At 52.1% G+C, this 14,026-nt stretch overlaps 2 protein-coding genes across 7 annotated transcripts; both read left to right on the top strand.

Annotated features, from left to right (window-relative positions):
- The first annotated feature begins 1,211 nt into the window (after window positions 1-1,211).
- Window positions 1,212-4,617, top strand: LOC102110093 (TLC domain-containing protein 5-like). 5 transcript variants are annotated; one of them, XM_005528480.3, is made up of 3 exons: window positions 1,212-1,276; window positions 1,872-2,068; window positions 2,661-4,617. In XM_005528480.3, the coding sequence occupies exons 2-3, from the start codon at window positions 1,873-1,875 to the stop codon at window positions 3,161-3,163; spliced, it is 699 nt and encodes a 232-aa protein (XP_005528537.1). In that variant the 5' UTR covers window positions 1,212-1,276; window position 1,872; the 3' UTR covers window positions 3,164-4,617. The 5 variants fall into 5 exon arrangements, with proteins under 5 accessions (XP_005528537.1, XP_087923010.1, XP_087923008.1 ...); XM_088066884.1 differs by having other exon boundaries at window positions 1,869-2,068; XM_088066882.1 differs by lacking the exon at window positions 1,212-1,276 and adding an exon at window positions 1,395-1,504.
- Window positions 3,596-13,710, top strand: TLCD5 (TLC domain containing 5). 2 transcript variants are annotated; one of them, XM_005528479.3, is made up of 3 exons: window positions 3,596-3,733; window positions 9,960-10,164; window positions 10,536-13,710. In XM_005528479.3, the coding sequence occupies exons 1-3, from the start codon at window positions 3,722-3,724 to the stop codon at window positions 11,072-11,074; spliced, it is 756 nt and encodes a 251-aa protein (XP_005528536.2). In that variant the 5' UTR covers window positions 3,596-3,721; the 3' UTR covers window positions 11,075-13,710. The 2 variants fall into 2 exon arrangements, with proteins under 2 accessions (XP_005528536.2, XP_087923007.1); XM_088066881.1 differs by lacking the exon at window positions 3,596-3,733 and adding an exon at window positions 7,830-7,901.
- Window positions 13,711-14,026: the final 316 nt, after the last annotated feature.

Here is a 14,026-nt window from a genome sequence, read left to right as displayed (position 1 = left end):
TCACATTTAGCAGTGCCCAAGTTCAAGTGAGGCTGGGGAGAGCTGGAAAATTAACAAATTGTTGTTGGTATTTAATTTCTTTTACTGTTCATTCATTCCTTTCCTCCTCTGATTTCCACCTGTGAGGAGACGGAGTGCAAGCTGGGAGAATATTCCTTATCCTTCACAGAGTTTCCTGTGGCCTGAAGGGAGATTTTGAGCATTTCTCAGTGCCCAAATGATGCCACCAAGTTCCCTCATTGCTCCTGATGCTCACAGCCTTGGGATTTCCATCTCTGGTAGAATTAGCATGGATCCTAAGAGTCCAATAAAACATTTTAGTTTAAATTCAGGCTCATCTTTACAGATGCCAGCAGGGATTAATATTCAAATATTCAAAGGGGGCAGTTGGACCCCCCTTTGTGCTGGATTTCCAAATGCTAGGAAGGGAGACAAAAAATCGACAAGTTTTAGCTCAAATATAAGAGCAAACTATAATTTATGATCCAGTTAAAAGGATATTTGAATGTATAACTCATAGGGGCATCCTGTGGAGTGCAGATCTCCCTGAGAAGGGCTCTTGTGCTCTCAGTGGTTTCATTCACAGCATTCAGCTCTGGCTAGAGGGAAAATTTGGGTCGTTTGTGGGACACGGTATCAGATTTTTAAAGTAAACTGAGTCAGGGATGACACAGCGCTGACACCGAGCTGGCTGGCAGGGCTTGGAGGAAGCACAGCCCTGTCCTGGTTACTCACTCCTCGCCCTGAACTTGGCCCCAGCTCAGCTCCTGGCTCACCCATCCTGTTCTGCACGTTGTGTGTCACATCTCCTGAGCACCGAGTGGCCGGCACCGCTCCCAGCCCCGGACCCAGTGCCGAGCTCCTGCCTGAGCCTGCCCTCCCTGCAGTCAGCTCCCTGTCCCCGCAGCCGGGAGAAGAATTGAAAAACTCCAGAACACTCGGAAAAAACACGGGAAAAAACAGAAAAACACTCAGGAAAAAACAGAAAAAAAAAAAGTGAAAAAAGGATTAAAGGAAAAAAAGGACACCAGCACCTCCCCTCTCGCCTGATCCACCTTTATTCTCCATCACCAGAGAGGAAAACTCTCAGCCTAAATAAAGCCTGGGCGCCCTCCGGGACGGCTCCAGCCGGGCGGGCCGAGGCTGGGCGGAGGTACCAAACGCCTGTCCCGCTTCCCCCGCCCCGTTCCCCCTTCCCTGCCCGCCCTGGCCCGGCTCTGGCCCTGCCCCGGGGCTCCAGCTCCGCTCCGCGCATCCCCGGCCGCCCCCGGGGCAGGTACAGCGGGGCTGAGCGAGCGGGGATGCAGCGGAGCATCCTCGGGGGATGCCGAGGGGGCCGGGCCGGGCTGGGCAGGGCTGGGCAGGGCAGGGGAGGGCAGGGAAGGGCAGGACAGGGACGATAAAAGGCTCCGAGAGCTCCAGCACCGCCTCCCCGCCCGGGCAGCCCCAGCCGGGCGCAGGTTCCGGGCACGCAGAGCCGGAGCGGGGTCGGTTCCGGAGCGGGGTGAGGATTTGGGGCTCTCGGCTTGTCGGGTACCCGCACTCCCGTGCCGAGATGGGGATGGGGTCTGCTCCCCTCCAGGGTCCTGGTCCCAGCGGGCAGAGGCGCTTTGGCAGCGGGAGGGTTGGGATTGCGCTTTTCCCGTTCGGGTTTGGGCATCTGGAAACGGGGCTAAGGGGGCTCGGGGGAGCGCGGTGCTCGCGGGAGGGGTACAAGGTTTGTTTGGCTCGTTTCGGTTGTTTGTGGGGTTTTTCCCCACCCTATCCGGATTTCTATGGATGTGCTGGGGTGGGTACGAAGGACGGTGGGGATGAACACTTCTTTCTGAGGGGCTGCTGCCCTCCTCACGCTGTCCCTCTGTGTCCAGCAGGATGGTTCCCATCGTCCTGGAGGTGACCTGCAGCTTTGTCACCTGGCTGTGTCTCTACAGCTGCCTCTGCCACTGGAGCAGGCAGCGTTCCTGCAAGTGGAGCTGTCGCCTGGTCACCCTCCTGCACGGGCTCATTGTCACCTTCCTCTCCGGCTATGTCGTGTTCCTGGATGGCCCCTGGCCTCTGACACATGCAGGTATGTTTGGAATCTCACCTGTACTCACCTGTGCCTCTGTCACACGTGGAGGTATGGCCTGATTTCCTCTCCTCTTACAGGTGTGTGTTTGAGGCCAAATTTTGATTAATTCCGCTGCTTCTTTTCCCCCCGCTTCTCACTGTTCATCCTTCTGCTCCTTTAAATTTTTATTTTTTTTTTAGCTTGTCCATGTGCAAATTGGAAGTTTTCAGGTTGGCAGCTTGAGTTTATTGCAGCATCAGGTGTAGCAATGTGTGGAGAACAAAGTGCTTTTGCTTCTTGAAGGGTGTAATAACTCCTGCCATTCAGCTGCAGGGTTTTGCTGGCTGGTTTCTATCGCTGGATCTCAGATAGTGCTGCTGGTGGAGGCCTGGCTTTTCTAAAAGGCTGGAAAGGAGAAGGGAAGCAGCAGTGGGGCAGGATGGGATGGGTCTGCTGGGCAGGCTGGGGTGTGAAGAGGAAGCAGAACCAAAGATTCCGAATTCCTGGCACTTGGATAAGGCTGGAAATTTGGGAGAGAAGCAAACTCAAGCTGTAAAGTAGAAAAATATCTTCAATAAGACCCCAGGCTTATGCACATCTTCCATTCCAGGTTCACCAAACACCCCTCTCCAGATCCATGTGCTGTCCCTGACCTTGGGCTACTTCATCTTTGACCTGGGCTGGTGCCTGTACTTCCAGACAGAGGGGGACCTGATGCTGCTCCACCACACCCTGAGCATCTGTGGCATGATCCTGGTGCTGGGGCTGGGCAAATCCGCCACGGAAGTGAACGCTGTGGTGTTTGTCAGTGAAATCACCAACCCCCTGCTCCAGACCCGCTGGTTCCTGCGGGAAATGGGCTCTTACCACACTTTCCTGGGAAAAGTGGTGGATTTCCTCTTTGTGCTGCTCTTCCTGGTGCTGCGGATCGGGGCAGGAGCGTGGATCATGTATGGGATGGTGACATCCCCCGAACCCAACTGGCTCCTCAAGGCTGGGGGCCTGGCCATGTACGTGGTGTCCTTGGGGTTCATGGTTGAAATTTGTCGCTTTGTAAGGAGGAAATTGTGGAAAAAAAGCCCTTCCCTGGACACACAACCTTTCCAGAAGTAGGAGTGCAGCTGTGGGAACTTCGTGGCTGCTCACTAATGGGTTGGAGAGGAGAATCCCCTGGGTTTGGGGCCTGGCTGCTGGAGCTTGTTCCTGTGAAAAGAACTCCTGAAATACCATGGAATTGACTTTCTGCTGCCTCTGGAGGAGATGGATCGGCGCTAGGAACATGGAAAAGCTGAGAGAAGAGGGATTTGAGTGGAAACCTGAGGAGCCTGACACTGACTCCCTGACTTCCCCAGCAATGGTGCAGTTCCAAGGAGGGTGGCAATGCCAGAGATGATCAGTCTGCAACCAATAATTGCACAGTCTCTACGTTCTGTCCTCATTTCCAATGCAGAATTATTTGACAGTGTAGAGAAAGCCAAATATGAAAAATCCCATTTTCCTGCCAGTGGGACTGGGTACAGGGCATGACCTGGCAAAGACTTCCTGAGCCTCACCCTCCTTAATAATCCTGGATTTGGACAATGTGCTTGGCTAAATACTCGAGTGAAAGACTGAACAAGACTGAAGTGCTTGCAGGGGTGTAGTGGAGTTGTCCTTTGAGAGTGTGAAGTGATGGTACTCAAGGTGAGGCAATGTTTTACCTCCTTGTTTTTAATGACACATTTCCTTTGCTCTTTTTTAAATGCTTCCATTTGGGCAGGTGCTGATCTCAGAGCAGAGTGATTTCTCTGGGACTGACTCAGGCAAACAGGAGTCAAGGAATTAGACTTGTGCCAATAAACTCCATGAGCAGGTGTTGGCCTAGGCTGGGATGGCTTAAAAAGACCCATCAGGCTCCTTGTGGCAGAGGGAGGATGGTGAAGAGCCCTCCTGGATTCTCTTTCTCTTCTGGGGTTGGCTCATTTGCAAGCCACTGAACTCATGGCCAGTGAGTCAAATATGTGACTATTTCCAGGGGTGACAGGAATGTTTAGGCAGATCTCAGTGTGACATCTGCTCTACACCAGCAGGCCTCACTCAGAGCATGGAACAGTTCTCTCGTTTTCTTTACCTCTCAGAATTGTGTTCTGACATTTTCCCTGGGGTTTCAATGTGAATTTCCCTCTGTTCAAGGATGCAGTTCAGATTTAGTCTCCTCTAAAAGCCTCACAGAGAGCTGAGAAGCAAATGCAGAGGTGAGGGAGGGGAGCAGTGGGGATGCAGCTCCTCCACTGCCTTTATCTCACTGAGTTTGGCTCTGTTCAGGGCAGATATCAGCCTTTGGGCTGGGGCTCCTCAAGGTGTCTGGAGAGATTAAAAACTAACCCAAAATAACCTCACTTTGGACACATCTTCTGAAAGCATTGCAGCTGTGAACCTGGGCAAGTTCCTGGGCCAATATTTTTAGGAAAGCAGGAGCCAGAGTGGCCTCCTGAAGTGTGGGCACCTGCCAGGCTCCCTGTGATCCTCCAAAAACTCCTCTGAGTGACGGGACTTCTAATAAAGTCATGTTCTCTTTTGAAAAAGAACTGATTGCTGTGATGTTCTTTTGTTCTGGGTCTTGAGGAGGCAGCTGGACTGAGGGCTGAGGCAAAGGGGCTTGAGGGAAGGCTGAGGATGCCAAAATCACTGGTTCATTCCCTCTGTGCAGCTCAGGAAGGAGAGAGGGGGTGAGGAAACGAGCCCAGGCTGAGCCAGGAGCTCTGGAGGTCAGGCTGGAGCTGTGGAGGGCAGGTGAGGCTCAGCTGAAGCTCAGGTTTGTGAGCAATGCACCCACAACCTGCTTTGCCAATGAATCAGCGCTGCAGAGAGCTTAAGAGCCACCAGCCTGAGGGGTTTGCTCTTGCTGGACACACGAATAACTTGAATTCTGGCCATGGCCTCCTACATCCCAGGGTGCTTTTATTTTTTCTCTGCCTCTCTGGTGTTGGGTTTCACTGGGGCAATGCCCAGTTTGGAAGGGTTGCAGCATAACTTGTCTGTGGATTTTTTTGGAGAAGCAATCAAAAGCATGAGAACATCTTGGGGGTTATAAGATGTCCTAAGTCACCGTTGAGTGGCTGTTTCTGGTTGGGAACCTGCCCCTGCTGGGCCAGGACTCTGCTGCCTGGACTGGAGGAGAACCTGGATTGGCTTCCAAGGAGGAAAACCTCTTCCTCCAGCTGAGGGGCAGTATTGGGACAGCATCCCAGTGCACCCAGATTGTTTGTGTGCAACCAGAGGTACCTGAGGAGGTTGGATGCAAAATAACTGCCCTCAGGTTCTCATCTGCCAAATCTCACCTAAGGATAATTATTTTAGTGCTAAACCCTGTAATGTGATGCTAGAAAATCAGCCAGCTCCACTATCCCACTGTAATTCTTATTTCATAGAATATGATTTTTCATGGAGGTGCCTGCTTTTTATCTGTCAGATATCCTTGAGGGCTTTTACAGCCACAAAAACTGAGTTTTAGTAACGGCCTGTTGAACTCCCAGGCTTCCAGTTCTTGTTTATTCCCAGTTTAATTGTGGACGAGGCATTTCCCAGTGTGGGTAAGGTAATAAATACATTCTGTGGTGCTTTTCAGTGCTGCAAGCTCTGGTTAGAATGGGTCCAGGAGAGCAGAGGAAAGGATGTGCAGCTGGGGGAGGCTGTGGCTGTGCTAAATGAGGCAGCAGTGTGCAAACAACTGTTTGCAGAGGTTCCTGCCCTGAGCTGTTTTGCTGAACTCTGTTCATCTGCAGGCCAAGCGTGCCAGTGCAGTGCAGCCCATTGAAATGGCTGACTCTGCACAAAGCAAACAGGAAAATTGGTGTATAAATCTGCACCTCACTTCTGGTACAATCCACAGGGAGATGATTTCGCTTGCTACCTTGCACCTCACTGTGCAAAGTTTGTGCTAGAAACAAAAAAAAAAAACAACCCACAGCTTCTCTGTGTCCCACCTCCTGCATTAAATGATCTGTGCCTTGTTGGGACTCTGTTCTTCTGTCAACATCTCTATTTTTCTTCCTGGCTGCTCACAGAATCCCAGAATGGTGTGGGTTGGAAGGGACCTTAAAGATCATCTCAGCTTATTCCAAAAATCCCCTGCTTCTATCCCAGGCTGCTCCAAGCCCTGTCCAACCTGGCCTTGGACACTTCAGGGCTGGCACAGCTTCTCTGGGAATTCCATCCCAGCTCCTCATCACTCTCACAGCCAAGATTTTTTTCCTGATAGTCCGCCTAACAATGCTCCTATTGTGAAAACATCAGCCCTATAATTTCCTGACTGTCCACACTTTCCTTTGTCCTAAGCTAAACATTAAAACAGCTCCATCTCATTTGTTGCTGAGGCAAAGGTGGAGGGAAGCAAGAGGAGAACTCAGATTTGTCAGAGAAGCAAATGCACTATTAATCCTCGTGAGGATGTGCTGAAATAGCAGGAGGATGAGCATTTTGTAGCAATAGGAACCTGTACCTGGCCTCGACTGGAAAAGTAAGATCTGTATCTTGTTGAATACCCAGCTGGAAGGGTTTATTAGGAGTGCTGTAAGAGGCAGGTCGAGCCACTCCCACCGCATTTCAAAAGGTAAAACTTGATGGGATGAAGGCAAAAACCAAACCCATGTTTTTGGGTGTGAGAGGTTGTTTTGACTGTAACTTATGAAAGGTGGAGGAACTTTGGTCGCTGCTTTAGGTGTCCTGCTTAAACCCAGAATTTGGGATGTGGAGGGCAGGAGAGAGGAGAAATTGCTGGGTAACTGCTGCACAAGCAGGGGATGGAGAGGATGTCCAGGGCAGGGTGTGAGCTCTCTTCACCCGCTGCAGCTCCATTCTGGGTGGCAAAACCCCTCGGGGGATGTCACTTTGGACCTGCTGCTGCACTGACACAGCTCTGGAGCTCTGCAGAAGGCTCTGCTCACATCAGGAGTGAGGAGAGGGAACGCTGCGTATGCTTCGTGCTCTCCTCGCATCCCTGCGGCACGCACGGGGCGATTGGAGCGGGCGGGGTGGCTGTGGGGCTGATTTCTGTGTCCCCGGGCTACAGCGATGCTCTGTGTGCCCTGTGGGGACGTGACCTGAGCGGGGTGGAGGGACTGGAGGGGGTGGAGGGGCTGGGGGCACTTGGCTGGCTTCATCCGGAGGAGGCAATTTGGGATGTGCAGTTCTGATCTCTGCTCTCCAGTTTGAGATGTGCAGCTCTGATCTCTGCTCTCCAGTTTGGGATGTGCAGCTCTGATCTCTGCTCTCCAGTTTGGGGTGTGCAGTTCTGATCTCTGCTCTCCAGTTTGAGATGTGCAGTTCTGATCTCTGCTCTCCAGTTTGGGGTGTGCAGCTCTGATCTCTGCGCTCCAGTTTGGGGTGTGCAGCTCTGATCTCTGCTCTCTGTGATCAGGGACCCAGGGAAAGGCTGGAGCTGTGCCAGGGGAGATTTAGGTTGGGTATCAGGAAAAGAAGGTGCTGGCACTGCCCAGGCTCCCGAGGGAATGGGCACGGCCCCGAGGCTGCCGGAGCTCCAGGAGCTTTGGGACACCGCTCCGAGCACGGGGTGGGGTTTTTGGGGTGTCTGTGCAGGAACAGGAGCTGGGCTCATGATCCCGTTGGATCCCTTCCAGCTCAGAGCATCCCACGGCGCAGCACGGAGGGCAGGGATGCGCGGAGCGGGGCGGCTCGCCTTTCCTGCCATCCCACCGCCCCTATCCCCTCCTCCCGTCCCTCCTCCTCCTCCTCCTCCTCCTCCTCCTCCCCATCCCCATCCCTGCCGTCCCTCCTCCCGGCCGCCAGGTGCCCCTCGGCCGCCGCCGCTCGCTCCGTGATCCGGGGCGGCTCCGGCGGCTCGGCCCGGCAGGTGGGTGCTGGGGAAGGGTCCTGTCCCCGTCCCTGTCCCCGTCCCCGTCCCTGTCCCTGTCCCTGTCCCCAGGGGATGCGGGAGCCCCAGCGGGGTGGGGACGGGCCCGCTGCACCCCGCGGGATGCGCAGGCGGTGCCCCGGGGCTGCGCTTGTTGGTGCGCTCTCCTCCATCTTCCCCTTCGGGCTAAAAATACACGGGGAGCGGGATAACGGAGCTTTGCTGGAGGTGCCCATATGTGTTTGAATCGATTTCGGGCTGTTCTGCACCGGGTTTTTAGGCGCGTGTGTTTATTGAGGCTGCTTTCATTCCGGGCCTCATTGCTAACGGTGATATAAATGATAATATAATATCTATTTATGTAGAATAGATACATAATAATATATGCGATAAAATAATATAGAGAGAAATACATAATTTTATGTGTGATTACATGTTGCTTGTTTATTTATTGTTTATCTGTATATTATATAGAATTATTTGTTATTTATTGTTCTGTAATTATTGCTGCTTTTTTGAATGATATCGGCCTTTCTAGTGTGCATATGCTAAAGACAAATCAAAGGGTGGTTTGGGCTGGAAGAGACCATACAGCTCATCTCATTCCATGCCCTGCCAAATTCAGGGACACCTTCCAATATCCCAGGCTGCTCCAACCTGGCCTTGGACACTTCCAGGGATCCAGAGGCACCCCCAGCTTCTCTGGGTACCCTGTGCCAGGGCCTGCCCACTCTCACAGGAAAAAGTTTCTTCCTGATATCTAACACATATTTTTTCTCTTTGAGTTAAAGCCACTAACTGTTGATTTTTGATGTGCAGTTGGAAGAAAGCCCCCTGCAAAAAGCCCTCTGTTTTTTCCCTAAGGGAATGGCTGGAGCTGGGACAGGGGAGGTTCAAGTTGGATCTCAGGGAAAGGTTCTTCACCCAGAGGGTGCTGGCACTGCTCAGGCTCCCCAGGGAATGGGCACAGCCCCGAGGCTGCCAGAGCTGCAGGGGAGCTCTGAGGCACAGGGTGGGGTTGTTGGGGTGTCTGTGCAGGGCCAGGAGCTGCACTGGATGGTCCTTGTGAGTCCCAGCTCAGGATATTCTGTGATTTTTTTCCCAGGGTATGGAGACATATCTTTTTCATGAGTAGGTGTGGAAAAGACACCAGTATTTTTACAGCTGATTCCTCTTCTTTCCGCCAGCCTTCTCCAGCTGGTCGATCCCTTTTGTCACATCAGAATTCTCCCTCCCTTATCTGCTCTGAGTCTGGACCTCTAGCAGCAGAGATGTGAGTGGAAATGCCTGCTCAGAGCAGTTAATCCCATCCCTATTTCATCTCCCCATGTTCCCAAGGCCCATTAAAACATAATGGTTTTGTTTACCCAGCCTCCAGTCATTCCTGGGAATGCTCCAACAGGCCAAACAGGAAGGTTGGGCTGTGCAGCCCTGACTCCTCATCCCGTGAAGTCCCTCTGGTGCTCCCCAGCCCTGGGAGAGAGGCCAGAGTTGGGCAGCAGGTACCAGTGGTGCTTTGGCTGTTGCACAACTGGAAACTCCTGTATCCCAAAGCCTGACTCGGCTTCTTGTGCTGCACTTCCCTGAATGCTCAGGGGTAGTGACACACATTTCACGGGCAGGCATTATGTGAATGAGGTGTAGAGTAGAGCAATGTGTATTTGGAGGGTTTTAGCGACATCCACAAGTGTTTATGTGCTGTAATTTTGTTCTGGTAATTTGTCTTTTGCTTGTTTGAGAGATGTTTGCATGGTGCGTGAGGGAAGATGTATAAAAGAAATACTGCTGAAAAAAAACCCCTTCATGGACATAGATTCTTATTCTTTTGCACCCAAAAGATTTTGATGGAGGTTTAGATGCCAGTAAGGATGAAATGAAGTCTGCAACGAGGAGAAGAAAGTGGTTTTCACACAGAAAACCTGTCAGGAGAAGCAGCTCTGCACACTTGGGGCTGGGATGGTTACAGAGCAAAGCTGTGCTGGGTTGTGCTGACACAGCCGCAGGCTCGACCTCCTGCTCACTTTGTCTTTCTGATCCCTGGTGTCCTGCTCTTCCCAGGACAGGATGCTGTTCCCGCTGCCCCTGCGTGCAGCCTGCAGCCTGCTGGCCTGGTTCTGCCTCTACAAGTGGTTCTGCCACCGCTACCGGCACCGCAGCATCGAGTGGAGCTGCAGGCTGGTCACACTGACCCACGGCATCCTCGCCACCTGTCTGTCCGCTTACATCGGCTTCATCGATGGCCCCTGGCCCCTGAGTCACCCAGGTGAGTGAGGAAATCCCTGATCCCACCTCCCCCAGGGGCTCCCTTACCACCTCAGTCCCCAGCCCGCCTGAGGGATGATGGCTGCAGTGATATCTCAGGCTCTTCGTGGTGGAGAGCCCCAGAGGAATGGAGAGCCTGGTACCGGATTTTGCTGGTGTAATGCCCCTCCCCAGCTGCAGTTTGGCAGAGCGTGTGGCCTTTTGTGTGGCCATTACGTGCGTGCAGCTGCCGGACTAACAACCGTGGCATTGTGACTCGGGGGACTTCTGTGGCCGGGCTGTGACCAGCGCGAGCCAGAGGTGAACACCCCTTCCCTGTCTCACATCCTGCCTGCTGCCTCCGCTCCGTAAAGCTCTGCTTTGATGTTTCAGGATCACCCAACACAACCCTTCAGGTGCACGGGCTGTGCCTTAGCTTGGGCTACTTCATCTTCGACCTGTGCTGGTGCGTGTACTTCCAGACGGAGGGTGCCCTGATGCTGGCCCACCACCTGGTGAGCATCGTGGGCATCGCCACCTCCTTGGCCCTGGGCGAGTCGGCCGCGGACGTCAACGCCGTCATCTTCGGCAGCGAGATCACCAACCCGCTGCTGCAGGCCCGCTGGTTCCTCAAGGAGCTGGGCCGCTACCACACCTTCACGGGCGACCTGGTGGATTTCCTCTTCGTGGTGCTCTTCACCGGCGTGCGCATCGGCATGGGGGCCTGGCTGATGTACTGCGAGCTGGCCTCGCCCAGGCCCCGCTGGTACATCAAGCTGGGTGGGGTCATCATGTACGTGGTGTCCTGGGTGTTCATGGTCAGCATCTGCCGCTTCGCAAGGAGGAAGAGCATGAGGAAGTACCAGGCCTGGAGGAGCCGCAGGAGCCACGAGCTGTGCTCGAAGACCAACGGGCACCTCAAAAGCCACTGAGTGGAGCAAAGAGTTCCTGGAGATGGCGGGCTGGCAAGGAGGGGGATCGTGCCTGAAATGCCGCTGGCGGGAGACGAGCCAATGCACGTTAGCAGTTCTGGAGCCAAATTTATCCCTGGCGTAACTCCACTGAAATCCATGGAGCTATGCCACGGATTCACTGGATGTGCAGTGCTCGGCCTGGCAGAGGCTGGCTCGGGGTATGTAAGCACAGCCTGAACGATGAGTGAAAGAAGGGCTGATTTTATGGATTAAACGTGGCTAGTCCAGGTGTAAATAGCGATGTCTGTAGCCAACTCCTTCAGGATCTTGGAAGAGAGGAGGAGGTAACACTAGATCTCCATGTCCAGTGTCCTGTGCAGTCTAGGCAGCTGGAGTGATTCTTCAAGCTGGGAGGAAGAAGCGTGTTCTAGTGTTGCATCCAAGCTGGGATTCCTGGCTCTTCCACCACCTCGTTGTGTGACCTTGGGCAAGTCACACAACTCTAACTCTGTGCCTAATTCCCCCTCCGTGACTTGGGGGTGATGGAGCTGCTCCATCTGTTATGCACTTTCAGATTTTTACTTGAGAGGTGCTATATAAATGCAAAGTGATGGTTGTTATCTGCACTTGGTTCATTACCCCTGTGTTTCCCTTGGGAGAAACGACTTTGGTGGTCAAGCTAGAGTGAGACTCTAGAAAAATCAGTATTTTAGACAGTTTGTTGTTCCCTACCCATTCTATCTCCTTTTAGTAACTTATCTATTAACATATTGATAACTTATTTTCTGTAGTGTCCAGAAGCTCTAATCAGCACTGGCACCATACAGGACTAGGTGCTCTGTGAATACACCCAAAGACAAACAGACCCAGAAGGGAATTTTTTTTTCCCGATTTTTCCCTCCTCTGACTGTTAAAACTCCCCTACAAACACTGCTTTTAGCTCCTTGGGTAACCAGCACACTCCATTTTGAGAAGCCCCATCAGGATTTGCCAGTCAGGGGTTTTCTTGCTGATGAGCCAAGCCCTGATTTTGTCTGCAGAACACACCAAAATTCCCTCTGCTGTGCCCCAAATCCAAATTGGGATTTCTGGTTGCCCAGAATCTGCCCTGTGGAAGCCACAGACTGACCTTGGCTCTCCTTCATCTGAATTGATGCCTTGACCCCTGGGCTTTGATTTCCCTCTGACTGGGTCTGAATCACTTTATAAAAGTGAATAATATGAGGATCAGAGAGATTTATTTTACAGCTTAGTAATTAAACAAGAGAGAGGCCCAGAATCTGGTCTTTTTTAAGAAAAAAACCAAACAAACAAATAAAAAACAACAAACCAAACCTGACTGGGAGAAAAATAAGCATTACTTATCTGGTCCCATTTGCAGGGAAAAGCCATGCCCAGTTGGCAGCTTCTGGAGTTTATTTCACTGCATGTTCTTAAGCTGTTCCTTTGTTGTTGCTGTGATTTTGAGCATTTCCTTTGAGCCTCCAGTGCAGATCAGGTGCCCCCTTTTGCTTGAGCCTTGCCTGCTGCAGCCAAAGACCTGAAGAACCCCCCAAAAAACCCCTTCAGATGAGCAGAACCAGATGAGCTGGTCCTGGACACTCATTTTGACTCATTCAGCACTATCAAGCCTTGAAAGGAGACCAGAAGGGCTGGTTGGGGCTTGCTGGTTCTTTCTTCCCAGCTCTGCTGCTCTGTTGAGCACATGCAGGAGCCCCTTTTGCCTCAACCTAACCCACTTTGGGAAGTGGGTCCAGTCTTACCTACCTCGAAGGGTGTTTCCATTGAGCACCAAGCCACCTTTGATGGATTCTCGGTGCTTTGTGTCACGATGTGCTGTATAAAAGTTGCTTTGAGTGAAGCACTTCCCGCTACAGCCATCAGCAGCGCTTTGTCACCTGAATGTGGGCACTTCCCAACATCCCAAAAGCAGGAGTGAGGTGTTTTGTAAAGGTGCTCAAGGGCAGGAGTCACAGGGAAGGGAGCTGGACATGCACATGAAGGTCAGCTGCATCTTCGCAGCGAGTCCCAAGATGAGGAAAAGGGATTTCCCTGGTCAGGATTGCAGGAATCTGGAGCCAAAAGAGTCTCAGCCACTGAGCAGGGAATGAGGGCTTGCAGCAGCAGCTCCTGGAGAAGTGGAGGTGAAAACAGGCTGGTCATTCCTGCTGAGCTGCCCAGCACCGAGGGTTTCCAGAGAGCCCTGGTGGTTTGGGCTCTGACCTGTGCTGAGGGTTGGGGTGCAGCTTTATGGGGTTAGAGCCCTCACCTGCCCAGGTGGATGAGGATGGCAGTGACTGCAGTATCTGTGAATCGCCTGTTTGAAGATATTTTGAAATACAATGGTTGAAGTTTTCTGAACGGGGTGGGGGGAAACGTGGTTGGAAGGAGAGCACTGCTCAGCTCTGAGGCTCTAGAAGGTAAACAAGAAAACAAAAGGGCAATTAGGAACAGCTTTATGAGGCAGAGCAAGGCCTCATAGCCCATTTAGTGGGCTCCAGCATACAATCACAGACCCAGGAGTACAAATTCCAAGCTGTGGAGCACAGGGTGGGACCTATCCTCAGGCTAGTCCATAGTGGCTAGAGCAAACTGTGAGAGGAAACTGCAGAACTAGTGTGAAATAATAACTTGTGTCTGAATTACTGTGTAATAGCAACTAATGTTCCACCAGTGAATGGTGTAGATGCTTTGTATTATGTTTTATAAAAATAAAGATTATTTAATTATATAAGGAATTGGTTTTCTCTGTTTGGGTGCTGCTCTTAAGTCACAGGTTGCAGCTGATGGTTTTGGAGGGTTTCTCCAACCTCAAAGATATTCAGTAGGATGGAGGAAAAATGTTCCCTTTGTTTTCCATGCCCTGGATGCCACGGGAGGAGGTTCTCCTGTGTTTCCACACTGTGAGCTCTCCTCAATCACAAATTAATATTATTACCTAGCAAAGCCCTGTGGAGCTGTGTTGGTAAA

Source organism: Pseudopodoces humilis, chromosome 25, assembly GCF_049639895.1.
Source record: "Pseudopodoces humilis isolate 2021_Gansu_Grassland_sample_001 chromosome 25, ASM4963989v1, whole genome shotgun sequence".
In the NCBI taxonomy this organism is placed as follows: domain Eukaryota; kingdom Metazoa; phylum Chordata; class Aves; order Passeriformes; family Paridae; genus Pseudopodoces; species Pseudopodoces humilis.
Note: the sequence above shows the minus strand (reverse complement) of the source record. Positions and strands in the feature narration are given on the sequence as shown.